This window comes from Numida meleagris, chromosome 4, assembly GCF_002078875.1.
Source record: "Numida meleagris isolate 19003 breed g44 Domestic line chromosome 4, NumMel1.0, whole genome shotgun sequence".
NCBI classification, from domain to species: Eukaryota; Metazoa; Chordata; class Aves; order Galliformes; family Numididae; genus Numida; species Numida meleagris.
This window is the reverse complement of record NC_034412.1, coordinates 55,476,121-55,502,145: the sequence shown is the minus strand read 5'-3', so window position 1 is coordinate 55,502,145 and position 26,025 is coordinate 55,476,121. Positions and strand designations below refer to the sequence as shown.

Below are 26,025 nucleotides of genomic sequence, written 5' to 3'. Positions count from 1 at the left end.
GAAAAGAAAAGAAAAGAAAAGAAAAGAAAAGAAAAGAAAAGAAAAGAAAAGAAAAGAAAAGAAAAGAAAAGAAAAGAAAAGAAAAGAAAAGAGCCACACTTCCTTCTCACCCCACTTTCAACTCTGGACAGCAGCAACACACTAAGCCAGCAGTTCCTAACGGACAATCACTAACTCCCCAGCAGCTGTCACCCCCCCCCCCCCGAAGCCCTGGAAACGCAGCTTAGAGTCCTCCCTGAGTCCACTGTTCTGACGCGCATGAAACATTCTGCAGGACTGAAGGAAAAGAAACAGGCAAACCTCTCCCTTAATATTTCCTTGGAAACGTAAAAGTAATTCTATTCCTTTGCATCTGAATGGGGGAACACATCAGCATCACTGCAGACCACACTAGCATTTGCCAGTCAGAGGACGCCGACATTCACAGTCAGGTGAAGTGACAGACATCCTGCTCAGTTTACTGTGAGCTGAAGCCACCACCTGAAACAAAATCTTGCAAAACCGGACTCTACAAGCTTCTGGCACGAGAGAAGTCACTAGGAAAGCTCTTTCAGCACTTGCTTCAGCGTTGGATTCCAGGTAGGAGAAGCGAAGACAGAGACCATTACACATGGGTTAGTTCATGCAAGCAAGCACGCCAACAAGTGCACAGATGCAAACAATCTCATTTAAACATCCTGCATATGACTGGAAATTATTACAACCAAACTGAGTCGGGAGCCTTAGGGGGCTTTTTGCTGTTGTTGGAGGTGGGGAGGTAACTGTACCTCACTCTTAATGCGCAAATAATTTCCTTCTGGAAAGCAGCCAAAAATTCTTATATTTCTGCAGACTATCACACCAGCAACTAGCAGGGAGCAAATTCTATTCCCCCACGCGACACGCAATTCCTCGCATTTTGTCAAAGCAAACTGCTTTTCGCTGAAACAACAGAGCGACTATCTATACTGCGCGGCACAGCTCTCCCACGGAGCCGCTGCCGTGTCTCTGCTTCTGCTCCACCTCCGCACGGCTGCCCTCCCCGGGGCAGGGCTCGAGGGGCTCCCGGGGCCGCTCCGGTCGGGCGCTCAGGGCGGCACGGCACGGCGGGCTGCAGCTGGAGGCACCGCCGGCCCCTTCCCGAACGGCCGGCACCGCGTGGCTCCGGCGCCGGGACGGGTACTGAGGATGCGCTCCTACCCAACGGGAAAGCCACCAGTAATTAACGCTGGCGTAAAAAAGCAACCTAGGGGTGTGAACAAAAGGACGGTTGAGTTCTTGGTGCCGCGTTTGCCCCGGAGAACGACACCCCTTGCCTGCAGCTCGCAGCAGGAAGCTCACAAAGGCGAGGACGAGAAGCAAGGAGGTCCCCTCTGCCGGTCTGAGGCAGTGAAATAGCCGCGTGCGGCTGAACGCCAGATGGAGCATGAAAAAAATTGAGAGGAAATGGGATTTCCTTCAAACGAGTGCTGCCGACAACACACCGGAGCGAAGATCAGTCGAAACACAAGAAAAGTGTGTTTTTAAAGTTACTCCGGGTACCGAGCACCGCTTGAGCGCAGCCCGGCGGCGGCCCCAAGCCGCTCAGAAGCGCGGAGCAGCCGGAGCCGCGCCGTGCAGATGCTCCCGCGCCTCCCGCTCCCCGCGCTCACCTGCGGGGCTCGGGCTTGCGGCGGTCCTCCAGCTTGGCGGCGGGCGGGGGCTGCGGGGCAGCGGGCGGGCGGGCGGGCAGCGGCGGGGCGGGGCGGCTTCAGCGGGAGCTGCGGGGCATGGCCGCGGCCGGCGCTCCGCTGGCCCACGCGTGTCCGGAGTCGCGCACGGCCGCCCGCTTCGCTACCGCTTGGAGGCTGCGGGCCGGGCCGAAGGCAGGGACAGGGCGAGGCGAAGCGGCTGTGCTGCCGGCGGCCGGCCCGGCCCGAATTTAAAGGCGCCCGCGGGCTCAGCCGTCCCCTCGCCCGCTCCCATCCCGTCCCATCCCAGCCCCCGCTCCCTCCCCGGGCGCTCGGCGGCCGCTCGGCGTCACGGGGCCCCGGGGCGGGGAGGCCGGAGGAGGAGTCTGCGAGGCCGCCGGCTCGCCCTGCCCGCCCCCTGCCTGCACGCCGGGCCGGGCGGAGCGCCGAGCCCTGGGCCTCGCAGGTGCTCGGCGCCCCGGACGCCGGAGCTGGACGCTGCGAGCCCCCGCGTCTCCGCTTCCAAGAGCTGCCTTCCGAAACCTCGGGCAACAGGCTGCCGCTCCTGCACTCAGCCCTGCCGTCCAGGCCCCAGTGACGAGATCCGTGAGGTATTTTGAAAGAACGGGGCTCTGCAAACCGCGCAAGTGACGCGGCAGAGCAGCAGTCCGTCAGCAGAAAGGACAGGGACACTGGGAGGAACAAAGGGGACTATTGTAGCTTCGTAGGGAAAAAGTCTACTTCTCAAGCAAGGTTTAGGGTTACCACATAGCGACTGCTTCTTCAGCTCCTCCTGAGCCACTGAGCCCTGCTTCTGCAACCTGTCCAAAGCCTGTATTAAGGAATAATACACAATCCATTGTACAGGCAAAAAAAAAAAAAAAAAAGTAGCAGTGACAGAAACTGCAGTTCTCTGGTTTGCAAACTGGAATGAGAACATGGCAGAATTTCCACTCTGCTACTGTCAAAGCTGCGCTTTCCCCAGCCTCGGAGAACAGCCAAGCTGTCTACAATGTACCATCCACTTCCCCCCCCTTAAATTTAACGTGTTCTGAAAGATCTCCCACCTCGGCTCTGCACGTGAATTCATCAGGGCTTGGCCTCCTCTGCTCCCTTCAATAAATCGTGCTCCCCAAGTACCTGCTTTTAAGCAGTTGAGTCAGTGGCAGCACAGGGAAGCCTTCTGCCTGGCCGTGAAAGTATTTCCAAACCGTTTCATTTGAACTAACAGCAGCCCCTGTGTTAGCAAAAGAAAAGCACTACCTCCGTTTAGAAGCTTTATATAGTCCAGTTCTAAACTAAGTAACTATACATTTTCCCCTCTTCCAAAGGCATACGCAACAGCTCAGAATCAAGGACTACTCTCTCCATGGTTCAGCTTTCTAATGTTATTCTCCTTAACTTGCACACCTTCCACTTTGCTTCTATTTACAAATGAACTAAGAAGGTCCCCTCTCCCACCATGCCCCACAAAAACAAAGATATTAGCTACTGCAGAAGATTGCTGTTGCTTCTTGGTGCTAGACAACTCACTCTTCCACCCATACCAAGTATCTCAAAATGTGAAAAAGTGTTGGAAAGTGAAAGCACCTCTGGGGCCATCCTCGGCACGTTGCTCTCAGCTCACTGACTCTCACAGCAATCTTATTTCCTCACAACTTGTTATAACTTAAAATATTGACATCTTAAACCTGTGCATTTAGTTTTCCAGATGAAAAAAAAAAAAGTTTTGGCATTATGATACACAACTGTCAGTCTTTAAGTATACCATCACTACATACTATGATCTAAAACCCCACCGAAAACATTTCCAGAGTCCTTAAATCAAGAGCCAAGGCAGTTATCTCAGCCAAGTTTGAAAGGCAGTGCACTCTACATACACAAACACCCAAGTGAAGTGACCCACTTATCCCCTCTGTCACTGTGATAGACAAAATCCAAAGCCATCAGCTGGACCCAACTTGAATAAACTGTGTAAGTACATTTTGACATGACTTGCACACTTACTACCACATATTCCTTATTTAAAAGTTATCAGTAATTACCAGAGGGTTTTTTGTTTCATTTAATAAACATAGATAATATCATCACTCAGGACGACAGCCTGCTAGCTTCCCATTCACAGAGTAGGCGCTACAGAAGCAGTAACTTGTAATAGCTTTGGCTGTCTGATTAAATGTGCCTTTTTAATCCACTGGCTTCAGCTCTGCACACGAAGCCACGGAGAAGAAAAGGTGCCCAACAGCCTTCTTGAACCAGGCTATCACTAAAGCAAAGCTCCTGCTCACCACAAAGAAGGTACAGCCTGCTTTGCAAACAATTGCACAGGACAGGATGCCATTTCAACTAAAGGCCCACTGATATGCAAAAATTCTGTTTTCTTGTCCAGCATTCAATTTTTCTGAGAGGTCCAGCAAGGTATCTTTGCAAATGACAGCGTTCGACATTTATATTTATGAGAACATCCAAAGTTACAATGCATAAATACACAAGCTCAGTAGAACTGGGAGAGCAAAACTTTCCCTGTGAGGACGTTATTCCACAAATACATCTTGCAGAATTTCTGGTAGATTCCTCAGAAGCCACTCATGCTGACCACAGCACTGTCAGAGACAACGCAGAACTAGATGGAAACTGGCACCTCTTGTATTTCTAGGGCTTTGTGGAGACTACTGTGTGATAAAATATTTGCACTGGATTAAGTCAGGAGTCATTCAGTGCAAGTTAAGGAGTTTCAGAGGGTAAAACCATTTCAATAGAAACAACTAGGTGCAGAGACACCACAGTTACACTTACCTAAGAGACTTTCTGTATATTTTTTAATTTGTTGACAAATGACCAGTGCCAAGTCATCATCTGCAAAAGCAGACTCAACCCTGAAAACACCTGTGCTTACAAGCAATCCTCTTTACATCAGCAGTATCAGTCATGCATGTTTTCAGGACTCAATCTTTGATCATGACTATTCTTAAGGATGCTGAGCTTTTGTTTTTTTTTGTTTGTTTTTTTTTAAAAAGATGCAGGTATGCAGTTCACTCCAGCTCCTAAACTCTATGGAATGAATTCTTCCATTACACAATGAGTTGAATATTCAAAATGAATTAGTCTAACAGCACTGATTTCTAAGGGCAACCATGGAAAACATCTCTGTAGCTCCTATATTTGTATTCCCTGCTCATGTTCAAGTCACCAAACTACTTCACAGGAAATCCAGAAAGATCACATCATCTCAGCACACATTACTTCATATCTGGTTATTAAAAGTATAATGCAAATAAACCTATTTGCTTTTGAAACTTGATTAGCAGGTTTTGCATTTTCTGATAGTCCTGCCTCAGTTAGTTTTGAAAACAACATTCAGCTGGAAGCTGATTTTTCAGTCTCCATAAGAATCCTAATTCAGCATCCTAACTGAGCTTCTGCCCACTTCCAGTGAAACTACAGTCAAGACCAAAGCAGCAAATAGTCCAATCAGTCCTGCTGATTTCCACTTCATGGGGTCACACTTTCATCTTTCGAAGGAGACAGAAACAGGAGGTGATACAAAACATTCAAATGAGGTAAAACAGAAGTGAATGCAGGAAGCTCAAGTTTTTTGTGTACCCGATGTGTTTATAATGAATTACACATCATGTCTGCTTGAAAGAAATGAGCAGTCACAGAATCGTATGGGTTAGAAGGGACCTCTATGTGTCATCAATTCCAACCTCCCTGCTAAAGCAGTTCCCTACAGCAGGTCGCACAAGAAGACATCCAGATGGGTCTTGAATATCTCCAGAGAAGGAGACTCCAGAACCTCTCCGGGCAGCTGTTCCAGCATTCCATCACTCTCACAGTAAAGTTCTTCCTTGTGTTAGTATGGAACTGCCTGTGTTCCAGTTTCTGCCCATTGCCCCTTGTCCTATTGCTGCTCGCTACCAAAAGGAGCCATTGACTTAACTCCCACATTTTAGACATTTTTAAATGCAAGATCCCCTCTCAGCCTTGTTTTCTCCAGACTGAACAGTCCCAGGTCTCTCAGTCTTTCCTCATAAGGCAGATACTCCAGGCCCTTAGTAATCTTTGCAGCCCTCCACTGGCCTCTTTCTAGAAGTTCTCTGCCTTTTTTTGAACTGGAGAGGCCAGAACTGGACACAGTACTCCAGATGTGGCCTTACCAGCTCAGAGTAGAGGGGGAGAATCACCTCCCTCAACTTGCTGGCCATGCTCTTTTTAAAGGCACCCCTGGAACCCACGGGCCTTCTTGGCCACAAGGGCACACTGCTCGCTCACGGCCAACCTGTTGTCCACCAGTTCTATTGCTTTGATAGCCATACATGCCACAACAGTCTCTCCATTCATGTCAAAAAGGGAAAAACGCTATGGGGGTTTCATTGTCTGGTTCAACTGCTTTTGGTGCCCTACTAACCTCTTGGTAACTCCTGGTAGCATACCATCCATGCCTCAATAGATCTCTAGTTAAACTTGCAGGGTTTAATAGTTGGAGACTAGAATGTACGAAAGCAAGTGTTGAGGTGTTCTCGACTGGGGAGCATCACTCTGCACAGACCCGCGTCCAAGATCTGCCACTCCTACCAGCTAGTGCTTGCACGCCCCTCATCCTCGCGCAGACCTGCCTCGTCCTTTCGTAGCCGAGCTTGCGTCAGCCCCGAGGCCGCTGTCGGGTCCCGGCGGCGCTGCGCTGAGGCCCTCTGCCGGCAGCCGCCCCTCCCCGGGCCCAGCGGGCGGCTGTCGCGAGCGGGGCCGAAGGAAGGCCTCGGGCCCGGTCCGCTCTGCTCTTACTCTGAAGGCTCGCTCAAGCTGCTTGCTTCGCGAAGCCAGCTGCTCTCGTCGGCTCCGAACTTCATCCTGCTCAGGGCTGGAGGGCACCGAGCCAAACCGAGCCGAAGACACAGGGCTTTGCTAAAATAAAGAAAGCGTGTTTGTTCATACGCCCACAGAAACCACCAGAGCATGGGATGGTGAAGCACACACTTCCGCCACCTACAACTGGTGGAATACTGAAACAACAAATATTCTGGAGGAGGGAGAATAAGTAAAACGAGAGAGGGCAGTGAGCGTATTGCCTCAAGGCAGAAAGGTACAGGTTTTTTTCCCCCATCTTGGGAAGAGAGAGAAATCCTGAGGTAAAGTCACTCTCCTTAAGCCCGAGGCTAATTACACTCAGATGGAATTAGGGAGAAGAACTAGAAGCATTTCCGCTGTGCTGTATGAGAGAAATGGGCAGGTTGCTGATTGAGGGGTCAGTATTTACGTCAGGAGGGTGTAGTTTTCTCCCAGGACGTCCCCTAGCTGTTACTTAGATGACTTTCTTTCTCTTCCTCATTCCTCCACTGTTGCCATCCTGGAGCACAGAAGTTCTGCAGCATGACTCCAGTCCTTCTGCGTGGGACCTGCACCCTACCCTGCTCCTGGCTGATTCCTGAGCACCAACTCCTTACAAAGCAGTGACAGTCATCGTCAGTAAAACCCTTCTCACTGGGCAGCAGCTTAGGAAAGCTTCTCATGTTTTATCACTGACTGGAAAAACGTAGGGAAAGCTCACTTCCTCTCAGTGCAAGGCCAAGCCCACCGTGACTAGCACAGAGTTCATAAATCCTGTCAGAAATTAGGGCCCCCTTCTACCAGCCTTCTTGTACCCTGGCTGAAGACACCTTCCAACAAGCACATGAGGACAGGCAGTGCCAACAAACTGTGTGCATCAGTGAAACAAACTCCACCTGCAACTCTAAAATGGAATCCTTGCCTCTCCTACACTGAGAGCACCTGGTCTTGAGCACTGAATATCCTGTAGGGAAGAGTAATTGGAATGGCAGCTAATTGTTAGCCTCCTAATTCCTGACAGGAAAAAAAAAAAAAATCCCAGCTGGATACATAACAGTCCCAAGCCCTGAAAGGTGGAACACGGTAAGATGTCTCAGGAATTCACATCTAACAGCTCTCCAGTTGGTAACACCTGATCACAGAATCATAGAATTAGCTAGGTTGGAAAAGACCTACAAGATCATCCAGTCCAACCATCCACCAACCACCAATAACCCCACTAAACCATGTCTCTCAACGCTACATCTAAATGTTTCTTTAACACCTCCAAGGACGGTGACTCAACCACCTCCCTGGGCAGCCCATTCCAGTACCTGACCACTCTTTCAGAAAAGCACTGTTTCCTGATGTCCAGCCTAAATCTCCCCTGGTGCAACTTGAGGCCATTCCCCCTCATCCTGTCACTAGTTATGAGAGAGAAGAGGCTGACCCCCAGCTCACTACAACCTCCCTTCAGGTAGTTACAGAGAGCGATAAGGACTCCCCTGAGCCTCCTCTTCTCCAGACTGAACAATCCCAGCTCCCTCAGCCGCTCCTCATAAGCCCTGTGCTCCAGACCCCTGACCAGCTTCATCGCCCTCCTCTGAACACGCTCCAGGGCCTCAATGTCTTTCTTGCAGTGAGGGGCCCAAAACTGGACACAGTACTCGAGGTGCGGCCTCACCAGTGCTGAGTACAGAGGGAGAATGACTTCCCTACTCCTACTGGCAACACTATTTCTGATACAAGCCAGGATGCCATTGGCCCTCTTGGCCACCTTGGCACACTGGTGGCTCATGCTCAGCCGAGCGTTGACCAACACTCCCAGGTCCGTTTCCTCTACACAGTCTTCCAGCCACTCTGCCCCGAGCCTGTAGCGTTGCCTAGAAGGCTACACAGGAGCAACTGGTACAATAAAGTCAACATTCGAAGTAACTTGATCATATTTTCCCTTCTGTCATTTCATTTCTGAACTCCCACCTATTTTTTATGCCAGTCGACTTATAATGCTACATACCAAAGGTAGTAATTGTTTTTGTTTGTTTTTCCTTCAGGAAGGACTTAATGTGTTATCCCATTGTCTAATCTAGGTCATCAGAAAAGTTCACTTTGCTTTTAAAAGAATTAAGTAACAGCATTATCATTTGCTATTTTGGATTTTCACATCGTTTGTTCTTTCTTTACTCTCTTATCGAAACATATCCTAAATAAAACACTTAAAGCAAACATTTCCTGGTCAAACTTAGCCAGAAATGTATGTTGTATAAATAAAGCTTTAAGGACATAATGATTTTTTACTGTTTTGTTTGGTGATTCCAATAGAAACAGAATATTTTAAAGCGAACAACAATTTCTCAGCAGCCTGTGCAAATCCCAAAGGTCTCTGCCACTTCAGGACAACCTGAAGAGCAAAGTGTCCCAGGAAAAAAAAAATGCAAAGCTGAAGTGCAGCTGTAGACATCTGCGTCGTTCAAGCTAAAGCAAGGCAAAAATCAACCCCACAATAAAGTTTTCTCCTCTTCGCTCAGAGATGACGGGCAAGCACAACAGAAGCAATTTTAAGTTTTATTAACAAAGACTTTGCTCTCTCCCTCTCTGGTTAGCAAACACAGCACCCCAACAGCAACAGAAACACCTTTGCTACTAATTTCATGCAGACAGCATTTGTACAAGAAGTTTCAGGTGCTAAGCAACCATCTTTGCAATGGAAAGATCCCAGCAAAAGCACTACGAACAGCTGTCCCCCTCTCATCATAATATTTCCTGAGGGAGCTACATTGCTGTTGGAATCCTTCTCATATCATAATGGACTAAGAAATGCAAGGATAAGGAAAGGGAGAAGCAGAAAAAAACGATGCCTGCAGGATGACTGCTCAAAACCTATGTGCTGAGCTTTTGCAGATAGAGAGAGAGGGGAGGCTTGGAAGTGTGTAGCCCCAAACCTTAGAGACTTATCACAAAAAAGCAACCTGAGCTCAGATCCCCTACAGGCTACACACTCCATCCAAAGATCAGAGTCACAAAGTCAGATACCTTTAGATATAAAAAACTCTCTTCTGCCCAAACTTGCCATATATTTTGACTGTTGTTCCCGAGTTGAGGCCTGAGAGGAGCAACAGCAGAGCTCTGTGCTTTATGGAAAGCAAATCCAGTGAGAGTTCAGAAGCACTGTAACGGGGAGAAATCTACCCACAAGCGCCACCACTGAACACAGCAGATTAAATACCTCTTGTGGTACCTCCAGCAATAGTCCCCGGAGAAAGCTGCAGTGAGCAACCCACACGAGAGCAAAACCTATCTCCTCTCCAGGGGAAGGAGGCAATTTGTTTGGTGGAAGCTAAGGGCAAGGACTGTGTGGTGCTCTGAACGCAACAGCAAGGGCTGGCACTGGTGCATTGCTGAAAAGCACCTCAGAAGCCATTCATCGGCAAGAACCGCTTATGTGGCCAGGCTGACACATACAAATTAGAGATGAAATATGTAATTGGCCTCAACATCTACTACCTTCCAGTAAGCAAAATAAATTCAAGGCATTTTGGACTAAGACTAACAGAAATTAAGGTACTGTGTCCAGTAAAAATGTGCAGAAACAATATCTTCTGCCTTAAAAACTAATAAACTTAGGCTTCACCTCAACATTTATGGAGCAACAGGAGACGACTGTCTTGCGACAACATTCTGTTCTCAGGGCATGACAGTGTATTGACAGATACAAAGGGACAATATGTTCTGGTGGAGCTTTTTAAGAAAATAGTAGTGCTGTCAAAGGGCAAGCTTTCATTTTATGCTTACAAAACACCAGAATAAAATATTTCCCTTGGAGAATTTCACACATCATTTTATTAATATAAACATGAGGATTATCTCCATCTCTCAGAGCCTTGAACTTTTTGGCTGTGCTTCCTCACACCACATTGGTTCCATCTCACAGCTCCTTCCCACAAGGGGAGAGGGCATCCTCAAAGCCCCTCCTTGTTCCTCTGAGACTAGACCATTTTCGTACAGAGCTCATGACTGCAGTGGAGCAACGAGCTGCCTGCCAGGGCATTATCTTTTTCTTCATTTTCAATCTTGGTTTTGGTGGGGAAAAATGGACAAGACAGGCCACGCCAGCAGCTCACAGGTGGCCCAACCAAAGTCAGGGTAAAATACAACAGAACTGAGAGCCGAAACAGCATGAGGTTGTGAGCCTGTCACCGGGTTCAACAAGGAAGGCAAGGAATCATAACTTGCACAAAGGGTTTCCCAGAGAAACATCATAAGGAAATTTATGGTTAGCCTCTCCTATCAGCGCACAGCTGCCTCCTGTTGTCCCTCACTGAGTATTTTGCAAATCTTTACCCAACAGGAAAAGGCATTGTCACTTGGGTCAGGCCAAGGCAGACTACTGATCCAGGACAGCATCAGAGGCAGCAAGACAGTGCTGCAGTAGAAGTTCAGGAAAATGGTATTCCCAACACTCAGAACAGTATCTTCTGACTTTTTTTTTTCTGCTTCCCTGCCTATCTTACTTTGTGATGTTAAGCTCTGACTTCCTATCAAAACTTACAAAGCTGATGGGGAGATTCCAAGGGATATTAATTGTTGTTTGAAATCACTTCAAAGGACCTTTTTTTTCCCCTCCTCTTGTATTAATAGCCGGAATGAGGAAACTGGTTTGGATTTCATACTTACATCTGCTCCCCAAACCTGTGCTTATTTAAAAATACTCATCCTAAATCAAGCCTGCTTCTATTAAAAGGCTCCTACTCCACACAAGTGCTCACACCCATGCCTTTCCACTTCCACACATATCTAGAAACCCGTGTTCCAACTGGCAGCCAGGGGTGCCAGAAATAACCACAAGAAAGGCTGCCACGAAATCTCCAGCCAAGTTTTGAAAATCCAGGCACTTTACACAAGCATCTACAGTTAGAGAACTTCATCTGAAGTTAACCTGAACTCAGTCTTATAAGGTTTGTGTATCACAGGTCAAATATCAAAAAATGTAAATGCAAATACTTTTTTTTTTTTTCCATAAAAACGCGCAGGATAACAGTTGTTTTACAAGTCTGATAGCGCATACTTCCAACAGTGTTCTGACATTCTTGCCCCACTTGTACTAGCTAACGGCTGTTTTTCATTCTTAAGACATTTTTTTTCCAGTGGCTATGCTACAGTGAGTTTGGAAACTGTGTTAAAATTCAATTACTACATTCCCATGCTTCAAGGTGGAGAAAGAAAATATAAGGAAGAAGAACGACAAGAATACCATTGGCTGTAAGCCAGCTTTATGCTTCTTACATTCTCTCACCTGCACTACAGCTGAGAGCAGCCCTGAGCACTTTCACAAGCTGTTTCATAGCACAGGCATAAGGAAAGAGAATGTTTTGTCCTAACACAGTGTTTTCTGGCCAGATCCCAGCCACCGCCTGCCCTCACATCTGTGCTGGAGAATGCCAGCAGGCACAATTTGTGACTGGCAACCCAGAAAAGACCCAGAGAGTGGGGCAGCAGTTTCTGCAGAGGTCAAGCTTGGTTTTCTCAGCAAGTCGCATTTGCTGCCCTGCGTGTCCAGTAGGAGCAGCTATCTCCAGAGCTCTTCCCCAGCCTGCCATCCCCATCTTTTCCTTTTCTGTGGTAGGAACAACACTGTGGGTACTTAGGTTTCCCCACTCCAGAGATAAACAATCACTGATCCCAAACAGCAAGTAGAAAAAGGACCTTCTCAGAGTGAGAATTATCCATTGACTGCTTCCTATATGACCTCCTTTCTCAGTGCCTGGCACTTTGAAAAGTCACTCACCTTCTTGCACTGGCACATTACATGCTATTGTAGAGATAGAAATGGGCTTACTACATTCTTCCTCTCATCCAGAAGTTTGCGTAGATTCATCCACTTATCAAATCTACTAGAGGCATCTGCTTTTGGTGTCATCATCTCCTCCTTTGGCTGACAAAACCTAAACTCTACTTTCATGTGTAAACATTTTCCACAGGAGAAGGAAAATACTTGCTGTGTGTTTAGACATGCCCTTATTGTCACACTTATAACAATCTATCATACTTTATCAAGCTGCACATCTTCAGCACGTAGATGGTTTGTGACAACATGTTTAGAAGGCTTTCAAATATGGAAAAGAGAATGACTCAAAGTTATATTTGTCATAGAATGGCTTGGGTTGGAAGGGAACTCAAGGATCGTCAAGTTCCAATCCCCTGCCACAGGCAGGGTTGCCAGCCGCTAGATCAAGTACTAGATCAGGTTGCCCAGGACCCTATCCAACATGGCCTTGAACACCTCCAGGGACAGGGCATCCACAACCTCTCTGGGCAGCCTGTGCCAGCACCTCACCACTCCCAGCAAGAAACTTTCTCCCAGCATCTAATCTAAATCTCCCTTCCTTTAGTTTAAAACTATTTCCTCTTGTCCTATCACTATCCGACTGTGTAAAAAGTTGATTTCCCTCATGTTTATCATCTCCTTTTAAATATTGGAAGGTCACAATGAGGTCTCCCCACAGCCTTCTCTTTTCCAGGCAGTTCCTTCAGCCGATATTCACAGGAGAGCTGCTCCAGCCCTTGGATCATCTTCGTGGCGTTCCTCTGGACCCCCTCCAACAGCTCCACATCTTTCCTGTGTTGGGAGCCCCAGACCTGGATGCAGTGCTCCAGATGGGGCCTCACAAGGGCAGAATAGAGGGGGACAATCACCTCCCTTGCCCTGCTGGCCACACCTCTTCTGATGGAACTTAGGATACCATTGGCTTTCCAGGCAGCAAGCAAACACTGCTGGCTCATATTCTGTTTTTCATCAACCAGAACTCCTAATCCTTCTCAGCAGGGCTATTCTCAAGTTCTTTTCTCAGTTTGTATGCATATCTGGTATTACCTCAATCCAAGCGCAAAATCTTGCACTCTGCTTTATTGAACCTCATTAGGTTCACGAGGGCTCACCTTTCAAGTTTATCAAGGTCCCACTGGATGGCATCCCTTCCTTCTGCTGTATCAACGGCACTGCTCAGCTTGGTATCATCGGCAAACTTACTGAGGGTGCACTCAATCCCATCATCTTTATCACTGATAAAAATGTTAAAGAGTACTGAGCCCAAGACAGACCCCTGGGGGACACCACACATTACCACCTTCCATCTGGACATATTTATTCCGCATCTTTTTGACAAGGTTTCTCTGTAAAACATAGAGCCCATTAAACATGTCTCCTGTATATGCAGTTATCACAAACCAATTCTCTTTGCTGCTCTGCTCCCCAGCTTTGTTTTCCATAATTCTTGGAACATCAATTCCAACACTCCAGCGTTTGCTGGCTCTGCTCCCAATTAATAATTGCAGGTTAGAGTTGGGTATTTATGGCTGCAGACTAAGGCCTAAGAACATTCAACAGCTTCTGAGAGGCACAGACAGACACACAATCCTTCTCTTCCTAACACTGAACACACTGTCTTGCTACCAAAACATTCCAGGGAGATGTTATGCCACTTACCTTAATAATTTAAACAGATCAAAAAGTTGGCTCAACAAGAGCATTTGCAACTGACAACAGACCACATCACTGATGTTATCCAAGAAGTAACTGCAATATGCTAGCACAGGCAAGACAGATCATATGTAGGATAAAAATGAATGTTCGTGAAATCACTCGGTAATCATCAGCGTGGCATCTACTAAGCAAGCAGTAACACACAGCAAAATGGACAGGTTTTCACTGTATGTTTGTACTCTTTAAAATATGTTACAAGGCATAAAGTTTAGCAGTCACTTGAGAAGACAAAAGAGCTTGCTTTCAGAGGATTCTTTAGCTCCTGAGACTGTCTAGAAAGCTCTCCTGCATTAAAACATCAGAATCTAGAGCAAAAGAGCTTACACCTGAGTCTTGTGCTGCTCATATCTTGCTTGTATCAGCAAGGGAGACTGTGAAATACTAAGTCTGCTACAGAGGAAAAAGGAAGCATTGGGAGTTCTGACTAGAAATCACTGCATCCCTCCCAAGGGGTCCTGCCTCTCAGCATACAATCCCAAGGCTGCACAGACCTACCTCCAGTCCATCCATACTTCCAGCTGTTCCATTGGGTTCCTTTAGCAGGAAGAGAAAGGGTCTTTCACAGTGGTTCACCTTCCACATTCACTCCAGCTCAAAGAGAGCCAGAGCCCAGGAAGCATTGTCTATGCTCAGAGCAACACTTTTTAAACTTCAGGTCTGTTACAGCATTTATTCTGCCCCCCTGCTTCCCTCCCCTCTGCCCCCCCAGTGAAAGGGATCAAAATAGTCTTCCCCTGTGACATTTTGCTTCTTTTGACCAATCAACTATGGGAGCCTCTCTCTTAAAGCTACTAAGAGCCAGGCAAGAGCAACAATGCCAGCCAGCATTGGGGTAAGATCAAAAAGTAGGCGCAATGTTGCAAAAACCTAATCCTTCTGCTGCCAGGAAAGAGGGCGTGGGGTCTGAAACAAATATGAATATCCCACTACTACAATTTATCTTGCATTTCCCTTATGTGTAAGCTGAGCCCTTCACCTAGTGACACTGAAACTAATATGTGTCAGCTATCTGTCTGTGGTCCAAACTTCACATCTTAGGGCTGACTGAAAATGGTCCGGTCTTCTCTCTTGCCTCTCTGAGAGGCTTTCCACAGCCACCTGACCCTTTCACGCCACTCACTTCACTTAACCCCTTCCCCCATGTATTACTCCTGGAAACATATACAAACCAGCTAAATTTGCTTCTATCTGAGCCCTATCTACAACCCTGTCTTGGGATGCCATCACCTTATCACTACATGCCCGCATATATTTATGGATGCAGACAAGATCAGAATCTGCTTCAGGTTGCCAAGAAGTATAAATAATAATTAATGCTGCGTGCTGACGGCGAAAATTTGAGTCCAGCTCCAGAAGATGACCAGGTCACCTGACACCAAAATGAAAAAAAAAAAAAAGAAAGCAGCAGAGATGGGATGGAGAGCCAGAGAGTGGAGCTTGCTAGCATTGTTCCTGAGGGAGGAAGAATTGGCTTGGAGGCCATTCTGCCATCAGGAACCACCATCCCACTCCTGGTAAGGTATGGCACCAGACTGCCGCCTCAGAGTCTTAGCACAAACAATTTAAACAGCAGAGAGAACAGAGCCTCCCTATTTTCTTGATGTCTATAAGCATTGAACACATCTGGAACTTCTGGGTTCAGTGATCAACTCCACAGTGCTCCTCCCTGTGTGGTGTGTAAAGATTTACTATTCTGCCTACTCTGCACAGCATCTATACCTGCCTTCAGCCTGGTTCTGTATGCAAAAGCAAGTACTTCACTACTATCTTAAACATAAGATGTGCCCACACAAAAATTGTACCACGTACACTCAGAGAGATAAGACTAACTATATTAACTCCTTGCAGACAGCTTTCTCTGAACATGAAGTACACCTTTCCACTTCTACCTAAATCCACCACATACTTTACTCGGCAGATAGTTCTCTGAGTAGACAGGCAAACAGAGCACATTTGCTTTCCTTTTTAAGGTAAGTGTAAGAGATAAGACAGAAAATCTGAAAGCTGTTCCCAAGGAAATCCAATCTCTCCTCCATCTTGGACACCATAAGTTTTCTGGAAATAGTTTAATTTCCAGCACGTTTAAGCTCAAATACGTATGGCTGAAGCACTTTTTTTAAAACAAAAGTTGCTGTAGTAACAGCTTTGTCTACAGCATTTGGATATTACTTACAGAGCTTGCCAGCACTCTGCTCTGAGACCCTGCTGTGCTGTACAAAGACTTAGAGACAGCCTCTGCTCCAAAACACTTAGTATCTGAGTGGACCAGGCACGCAAAGGAGGTGCTATCCTCAGAGATTTACAGACGGAGGTACAGAGAGGCATTGACTTATTCATGTGTAGCACGGATGGAACAAAACCAGCTTTAGCTGCACTCCAGTGCCTCAACCGGTTTCCTCTGTAGTACATCCCAGCACACTTCGAGGCAATGGAAACTCATTATTAGCTTCCAGTTAAGGTTTGGAGATTTTTTCCATCCATAATTAACTCTTTACTCTCTCTTTGTTACTGTGTTACTTTTGTTGTCCCTCCTATGGAGACACTCCCAACCCTCCTATTACTTCACTTCCATAATTCCTTAAGATGGCCACCAAAATTTTTCTGAGCCATTCCAACCCCCTTTCAAGCCCAAACACAGCTGTAGCCTCACAGAAGTATTTCTAATGCCCCAAAGCCAACTCACGTAACAAAGTTTACCAGAATCCTTATACTTATCTCAACTCCAATGTAGCTCTTAACATGTCACACCTTCAACAAGGTTTCCCAAACCCTCTCCATTACATTTTCCCATCTGAAGCTTTCCAAGCAACCTGCCAAACTTATCAACACTAGATAAATGAGGAATAGAAGTTGTAATGCCAGAAAATGGGAAGCCTGATTTTGGGGAGCACTGCAGCAGAACAAGAACTGCACAACCACATGAAGAAGAGAAGAGGGAGAGAGGAGAGGAGGGAGAGAGATGTGCCAGACTGCACAAACTCACCCTACCAATACAAGATTTTCAGCATTTTAAGTAACAATGTTAAAGACTGACTAGATATCATCTATTCTCCTGCAGCCAGCTCAGTTACCAATTACTCTGATGTATTCTAGTTTATGAAACAGAAACACGACTATTTTCATGTCTTGTCCAAAAGAAATAGTTACTACCAAACTATCTGACAATGTACAAGTCTGATACACCTGAACACATAACATCAGCCTGATAACCAGCCTGTCAGGTTGTTCTATTGTTGTTGTTTTCTCCACTGCAAAGCTGCAATGTCACTCTGACGTTAACTTCTACTTAGGAAGAAAGCCAAAGCAATACTGCTAACAGTCCAAGAACACCTAATAAAGAATTGAATTGTATTCAACTCAAACATAAAAGAAAGGCAAAAAAAGGAGTAGTGAAAAAAACAACAGAAGAACACAGAAGAGAATTCATTATTTATCTCTCCTTTAAGACATAACATTATAAAGATTTCAGTATATTGGAAGAAACTTACTGTTGATGTCATTAAAACTGCTTGGAAGAGGTACTATTCCAAATTCAGTCTGCAGCCATCTTAAAAAACAAGAGAATTTCTAATGCTTCAGCTCCATGGAAATTAATACCAGGTAGGGGACGGTGCTTTAAGCCAAACAAAGCTATTTTTAACTGCGTATTAAAATGTACATTTCTGGTTGCTACAGCTAGAATTATTTTCAGACAAGTAATAGTACATACTGCAGTGCACTGTGGTATTGAGCACCTGGGATGCATCTTTAAAGATAAATCACAGAACAACATACAAAGGTTAAGTGAAAGCCAATTCCATCTTTTGAGAGCCTGCTTTTTAGCATAGGACGTACAAAACCTGCCACTACTGAGGCAACGAATACAGCAAGTGTCAGGAAATAGTTGTAAAGTTGGGGCAGGAATGCACTCTGGATGAGGCAGCTAATCATGAAAAGATGCATTGGAAATTCAAGGCAGAGCTGCTTGTATTGCAGCTGAATTATGCAAATTCAAGACATTGGTATCAGTCTTTCTTTCTCCCCTACAAGTGAGGAGAAGCAGTACCAAGTACCGTTTCTGGGATGTACAGGTAAGCTTCCACAGCTGCCTATGTTAAGCCACAACATATGCCAGGAAAAGTAGTGCTCAGCCTCTCTCTTGGTTACTTCCCTTTGAAAATCACTTACTTTCTGTTCCTTTCAACACCAAAGGTCCATCATTCCCACTCTGCAGAGAAGCCAGAAAACTGAAGACAAGAGCAGGTTGCTCCCACTCAGCAAGGGAGTGCTGGGAACAGGTAGTGCTAGCCTCTAGTCTGTGCTCCATACTCAGCGCTGTCTGCTTTCTGAAAGGCCCTCTGAGCAGGGAGAAGGAAGGTGTTTGCAGCACTCCTCCTTGCCAAACCTCTGGGCTCCCTGCTGGAGGACTTGGGGACCTCACAGGAATGGCAGGCTGCAGTCAGATCATCGCCCAGGCTGATGCCATCCCATTCTACTAACTTTGACTTCCTGCCTTCTGAATCTCTACTAAAGGCAGCACACTCTCTTGGAAGAGCCATGGTTCAGTCCCAAATACATTTGTTCTGAGACATTTAAAAAAAATAATAACAATTATCCTGCTTTGCCTGTAGTCTAGGTAGCAGTGTGAATCTCTTTAAAAAGCGTAATTATATCAGCAGGTTATACAGCTACTAGTTCGCATGCATTCCAGCGTCCTGAGGAATTGGCTGATGTAGTCACCAAGTCACTCTCAATGATGATTGAAAAATCACGGTGGTCAGGTAAAGTCCCTGGTGACTAGAAAAAAGGCAACGTCACTCCTATTTTTAAAAAACATAGAAAGGACAACCCAGGGAACTACCAACACGTTAGTCTTACCTCTGTGCCAAGGAAGATCATGGAGTAGATCCTCCTGGAAGCTATGCTAAGACACGTGGAAGATGGAGAGATGATTCGAGACAACCAGCAAGGCATCACCAAGGGCAAGTCCTGCCTGAATGACCTAGGGGCCTTCTATGATGGCACAACTGCATCAATGGACAATGGAAGAGCCAATGATGTCATCTGTTTGGACTTCAGTACGGGTTTTGACATGGCCCCCATAACAATAAACACGATTAGAAAGGACCCGTAAGGATCATCGAGTCCAGCTCCTGGCATCACACAGCATCACCCCAAAAAATCAGACCACATTGCTCAGAGCGCTGTTCAGACACTTCTCAAACTCGGGGAAGCTCAGTGCTGTGACCGCTATCCGGCGGAGCCTGTTCCAGCGTCCAACCACCTTCTCAGTAAAGAACTTTCTTCTAATATCCATCCTGAACTTCTCACAGCTTCATGCTGTTTCCTCGGGTTCCTCACTGGGCACCAGAGAGAGGAGATCAGCACCTGCCCCTCCTCCCCCCCGCAAGGAAGCTGTAGGCCATGATGAGGTCTCCCCTCAGTCTCCTCTTCTCTGAGCTAAACAAACCAAGGGACTTCAGCCACTCTTCATACATCTTCCCCTCTAGAACTACTATCTTTGTAGCCCTCCTTTGTAAGCTCTCTAATAGATTTATGTCCTTTCATACTATGGTGCACAAAACTGCATGCAGTACAATCTTCTCTACAAATTGGAAAGGTATGGATTTGATGAGCAGACTGTTTGATGGACAAGGAACTTGGTTGCAGGAGTGTACGCAGAGGGTAGCGGTCAGTGGCTCAGTGTCCAGATGGAGATCAGTGACAAGTGGTGTCTCTCAGCACTGGGATGATGCTCTTCAGTATCTTCATTAATAACACTGACAGTGGGATCGAGTTCACCCTCTGCAAGTCTGTCAATGACACCAAGCTGCTTGGTGTAGTTAACACACCTGAGAGACTCGATGCCATCCAGAGGGACCTAGACAGGCTTCAGAAGTGGGCATGGGAGAACCTCATGAGGTTCAACAAAGCCAAGTGCAATGTCTTACACCTGGGTCACAGTGATCCCCACTATCAATACAAGCTGGGAAACTAAAGAATTGAGCACAGCCAGAAAGGACTTTGGAGTTCTGGTGAATAGAAGGCTCCAGCCATGAGCCAGCAATGTGCCCTCGCAACCCAGAAAGCCAACTGTATCCTGGGCTGCACCCAAAAGTGTGGTCAGCAAGCAGGCTGAGGGAGGTGATCCTGCCCCCTCGACTGGTGAGACTTCACCTGGGGTACTGCATCCAGATGAAAAGTCCTCAGTACAGGAGAGACAAGGACCTGTTGGAGTATGTCCAGAGAAGGGCCACAAAAATGATCTAAGGGAAGGAACACCTTCCCTGGGCATGTTAACACAGGGCTGATGACAGCAAGCAAGCTGGAACTGTTCAGCCTGAAGAAGAGAAGGTTCCAGGGAGACCTGAGAGTGGCCTTTCAGTATCTAAACGGGAGGGGCTATAGAAAGAAGAGGACAGACTCTTTAGCAGGGTCTGTTGTGATAAGACAAGGGGAAATGGTTTCAAACTAAAAGAGGGGAGATTTAGATTGGATATAAGAACAAAGTTGGTTTTTTTATACTATAAGCATAGTGAAGTGCTGAAACATGTTTTCCAGAGAGGTGGTGAATGCCCCATCCCTGGAGACATTCAAGGTCAGGATGGACAGGGCACTGAGAAGCCTGATCTAGGTGTTCATTACAGGGGAGTTAGACTAGATCACTTTTAAAGATCCCTTCCAACTCAAACAATTCTATGATTCTATATATACTGTCTAGAATGAAGACTTGTACCACGCATTTTCTCAACATGCTGTATTCCTCTGATTTTTGGTCAGTATCAGAGGAATGGTTGTTGAAAACCTTGTAGAGGGCCTGTCACCATTCCAGCTGGAACAGAAACAGTTAACTTAAAGTGACCTTGAAGAGTTCAGACTTAGACCTGTGGAGATTACTCAAAGCCCTCACTCAGTTCCACCACAGCAGTGAAGAACAGACAAAGGGAATGATGGGCAGGAGAGAAAGCAGGGATGAAAATGGCCCAAAATTAATACCGCTGAGGAAAGGAAGGGAAAATAGTACTCAAGGAAACAGACAGAAGAGGAATATCCACACTGTAAGCCATAGCTTCTGCTTGCTAGGGGAGGGTACTTGTCTCAGCCCTTCAGAAAAAAAATATTCCCTATTGGCAATAGGTGTTGCACTACCTAGATTGCTCTAGCAGCTTGTATTTATAGAAAAGCGTTGTCCTCACCTCACTGGCTCTTGTATCATATTGCTAACATTGCTTCCCTCTACTTCCATTATCTCAGATTACATGCAACGTAACGCGCAAGGAAAACGACACTTGCTCAGCTAGCATGCTCGCAGCACTCCATGTATTCCTCTCAAGCCCTGTCTAGAGATGGCAAGCTGCCTACACAAGTGCTGTGCAGCAGGGGATGGCAGAGGCACCTAGTGGTTAGGGCACTTAGCTGGAATGCAAAGAACATGCATTTTATTCCTGGGGATGCCACCATGTTGCTAAAGTGATCTGAACAATACCAGGTTTTTATATGCAGCCTGAGTGTCCCCGTCTGTTAAACTGGGATACAGATCCATGACTCCTTTTACAAGGCCTTTTGAGAACCACAGAAGAAAGAAATTCATCTACTTGCATTAACAGAAAAGTGCAGAAAGCTTGCCCCTCTCAGTTGTTTTGCTAGGGGGACCAGGATTTCACTCAGAGGCCCTGACTTGAATTTCAGAAAATGCTGCTGAATTGCCCAGAAATGCTGGCAGTTTCTTAACTTCTCTGTGCCTTAATTTCCATTGTACAAACAGCAAGAACTGCCTTCTCAGGAGAGCCTGAGAACAAATGATCAGAAAAGTAAAAGACCCTGAAGAGAAGGGAGAGTATTCTTTGCCATACATTTCAGCCCTTCTGAAAGAAAAAGCAGGGCATAGCCTAAAAAGTGCGGGTTTATTTTCTGGAACGTTTGAAGTTGTTGATAAATTTACAAGCTGAAGGATTGCTTAACAAACCCCTTAAAGATTTTTTCCTGTTAACATTTTTTCTCTCCTTTATTTTTTTTTAAGACACAAAGAGTCTGAGGCACTGAATAGCAAAAATAAATAAAAAATGAATGCTTTTTTTTCCTCCAAAGTCAAAAGCAAAATGCATTATATTTGTCAGCATTTAATTGTCTCCACAGATTTTAAACAAGCTACACTAGCCAGCAAATAAACACAATTTGACAAACCTAATGCATCAAGTTAAAAACATAGAAACTTCGGTTTTGAAAACCTTTGAGCTTGCTTTTTCAAGAGAATGAGGAAGGCACTGGAGGAAGACACAAGGCTCTGGCTGCCAGGGAAGCTGTAAATGTGCTACTGTTATTTGTTGGACTATTATTGGACTGCCATACTTGAACTTATAGCCTTGTTGTGCCTTTGATGGTGGAACTCCTGTCTTGAGGAGGTCATAGACAAATTCAGTCTCAACAAGGGAATGACAGGAAAGGAAACAAAGACAAGGAAGAACAAAACAACATGCTCTTTCTCATGTATAGGAGCTTGACTCTCGCAAAAAAATCAGAGCCCCTAATTTTATTTCAGTCAGCTTTCTGTTCACCAGACCACATCACCAAGTATTCTGCAAAGTTGTTTTGCCTCCTGAACGCTCTTAGGAATTTCTTTCAGTCCTCTGGGGTTTCTACTTATCTTCCATTAGTCCCTCTTTTGACACTCGGCAAACCATGGATTTACAATGCACCTTAACCAACAACAAAGATAAATCATCCACTTACATACTTACAGAAGGATTTATTAATTATTTGCTTTGTGATAATGAGAATCACAGATAGAAAAAAAACATAGGAGACCACGTATCGCAACATGGTTGGTAGTAAATGTCCAAGACCTTCCTTTCATAGGATAATACCACTCACTCCCATTGCGAATACTACAGGCATCACATTAAGAGCACACTGTCAAGGCAGATAGTTTTGCAAGACCTTTTCATATGACAGTTTTTTAGGACCTATTTCACATTCAGGACATAGCAAATCAATCTGAAACAGTTCACACTCTTGTGCAACCAAGAATTTTGTTAGAAATTCCTGCTTTGTTAGCTACTTTTCCAAAATTCCCAAGTATCAGCAGAATTCTTGCAGGTTTATGCATTTCAACACTTCTTTGTGCATAGCTCTGTAGGAGGGCATTATGGTTTAAGCACTGTATCTACGTGCTTCCTACTACCAAGACATATGACATTTTGCATTTCAGTTACAAAACAGCACGAAACTCAAAGACAACATGCACAATATTCTTAGATGACAGAAATTATCTACACTGACTAGACATTTTAATCTTTGAAAAATCTCAATGCACCCAAATGCTATTTAAATAGCTATCAATCCATCTCCCTAATTCAGTAGACCTTTGCTTTTAAATATGGAAAAAAAAGAAAAAAGAAAGAAGACATACACCAAGATTGTTGTCTTCCCACTAGTGTTACCTATCCTCTCCCATCTGCCTTCCACCTCAAAAGAATTTGATCAGTGCTTGAACCGCGTTTTGTTCTCATCTCCCAGCTGCTGGCACAGAAATGGGATAAAAAGGAAGCCTAAATCCTGCTCACCTCCTGGCAAGAACTTCTCTCTCTTTCTAGTTCTTACAGCCCTACTGCAAAGGTAGGAACAGAAAGAGCCTTTCAGACTACCCAGGGAATCTGGTAGCAGTACATTTGGCTAAGAGGGTATGTGGCAAAAGAAGGTGATGACAGCATCTTCAAACGGAATACAGGCACCACAGATCACTAACAAATAATAAGGAAAGAAAACTGGCTCACCCCTCCAATAACCAGTGACAGCTTGAGAAGAGCATGAGCTCTACCCAGAGAGATGCTGCTCCTTCAGCTGCTAATCCTTAAATGAGGTTCCACCCCATCTGGTCACTCAGAGGCATTGTTTGCACCTGAGCTCCCTGGGTTAGCCACAACTTCTCACCTGGTGCTCAACCATTGGTTCAGGCTGTGACCTGGCAATTCCACTGCAGATGGCCTTAGCATTGCAGATGGAAGGACAGGGGGAGGGGAATATAGTAATAAAAATAATCTGCAAGAAATGACTTTCCTTTTCAGCTCAATGTAAAATAATTCAATTAGGAAAGCTGCAGGCCTCCCTGCTCTCTCTAATGTCAGTGATTCTGCCCATTCAGTCCTTGTCTCCATGGAATGGATGGAAACTTTAAAGCTGGGCAGACTGTAGATGTCTTGCATTGATATGCTCCTCATTACTAAGCAGGGCACATATGTGATTCTACAGGAAAAGCAGGGCATGAACAGTACCTTCTGGGTTGTAAATTACTAGCCAGTCTCTTATCTTTCGAGCATACCATTCATATCAAATTCCTGTGGTACTCAACACCCAAATACTACTTTTTTCCATCTTCCTTTTCTCTTCCCTTCCAGTTAGATGTATCTCTATCCTTGTTGTTATATCTTTTTCACATTCTTAAAACTTATTGCAGAAGTTACCGCAAGATCTAATTAAAAGTGGTTACAATTAGCTATGTAGTATTTCTTCTCACACTTAAATATATGAGTAATCAACTGAAGACACCAAAACTCACAACATGAGGGAATTTATATGATGCAAAGACGTAAGAAAGTCTACTTTCTCTCAAAGCTGACACCCAGTTGTTACATTTGTAGAATTGCCATTCAAATGCCGTAAAGTGTCATGCGCCACAATCACTGGATGAAGTAGCACAGCTTCTGAAAATAGGTTTCATCTTTCTAAAGCCAGAGAAGTTGACCACTGCTACTTATTGTTAAAAGGTCACCAAAAACAAGAGCTCTAAAATGGTCTAAACAGTTCTTCCTAAGGTATCTTTCCACTACTTTCTGGCATTGAAAAGTAGCAAAATTTAACTCAGTTTAGCAAGTAAGATCTCCAAGTCCAAGTTGGCACCTAGTGAAATCAGTGAGGCAATCCATTTCACCTGAAATCGCTTGAAATTCTTTGCTACTCAAACAATTTAATAATAATAAAAACAAAAACAAATAACTAATCAACCAGAGAGTTTAGATTACTCCCCCTTATTTGACTCTGACTGGCAAGACAATTTCAGTGGTGATTCAGCGGTGGCTGGAAAGTTCTCCCTGTTCTGTCAACGTGCCAGGCTCCGTTTGTTGACCCTGAGAACATTGATACAAAGCTAGTCTATTCACTAAAGCATTTTCCCCAGTGTGAGATGGAGTAAGGTGCGTCTGGAAGAAGAATAGGCAGTTAGGCAACTAGGGAGTGCTGCTGTAGGCATGAGTGGTTTATCTTCTGTTTCATCTCATGTGCTAAGAGAAGACAAGAATGGACGTAATAAATCTGCATAAATACATGGAAGAAACAAACTGCTGGTAGGAATCTGGGGTGATTTGAGAAATTAAGACAACTGTGTTGTTACCTGGTTGCTCTGATGCAACGAAAAATTCACATTATAAAAGCATTCATCACAAAGACAGTAGTCATCTTTTTAAGATGAAGAGCCAAACTAATCAACAAGATATAATAAAGCAAAAAAAAAATTCAAAGTTTTAAAAAATATCGTCCATAAATATTTTTTAGGTGCGTGTCTTGAAGATGCTGTCTAGAGTACAGTATGAGAAGAAAGAGGAATCTTTTGAAATACCAAACAACAACAAAATTGTAGAGATTCCTACAAGAACTTTCGACAGCATTTTAACTGGGATACCTTTTCCTTCCTGCCTGAGTGGCTTTAAAGATTGTCATCCTCTCTTTTTCTCCACCACTGAGGTTCTTTAGCTACCATCATTTTGCTCTCTAGCACACAGCACTTCTTAGGCTATTCTTGAAGTCAAGAGCCTCCTTCTCCTGGTCTCTACCAAAGCCACAATTATTTCCATCCCTTAGCTATATACATTACTCGATCTCTTTGATGACTTGTGCAGTGTTTATCTAACATTTGATCTTCTCTGATTGTAGCATAGCAACAGACAACAATTTATGGTGAATACTGTGTGAACCCTCTCCAACAGAATGCATCTCTGAGTCGTGCTGGTTTCTTGGATAATGTTATACTCTTTGGAACAATAATGCTAAGTCAACAAGTTA

At 45.1% G+C, this 26,025-nt stretch overlaps 1 protein-coding gene across 2 annotated transcripts in view; it reads right to left on the bottom strand.

The window, feature by feature from the left end:
* The window catches only part of SLC4A4 (solute carrier family 4 member 4), a 205,934-nt gene extending 182,127 nt beyond the window's left edge, over nucleotides 1–23,807 (bottom strand). The window contains exon 1 of one of the 2 annotated variants that reach the window (XM_021396769.1): nucleotides 23,745–23,807. In XM_021396769.1, the coding sequence (XP_021252444.1) occupies nucleotides 23,745–23,779 (35 nt within the window). In that variant the 5' untranslated portion in view covers nucleotides 23,780–23,807. Of the gene's footprint in view, nucleotides 1–1,631; nucleotides 1,707–23,744 lie in introns of those variants that run through there. The other variant, XM_021396770.1, reaches the window with a different exon arrangement.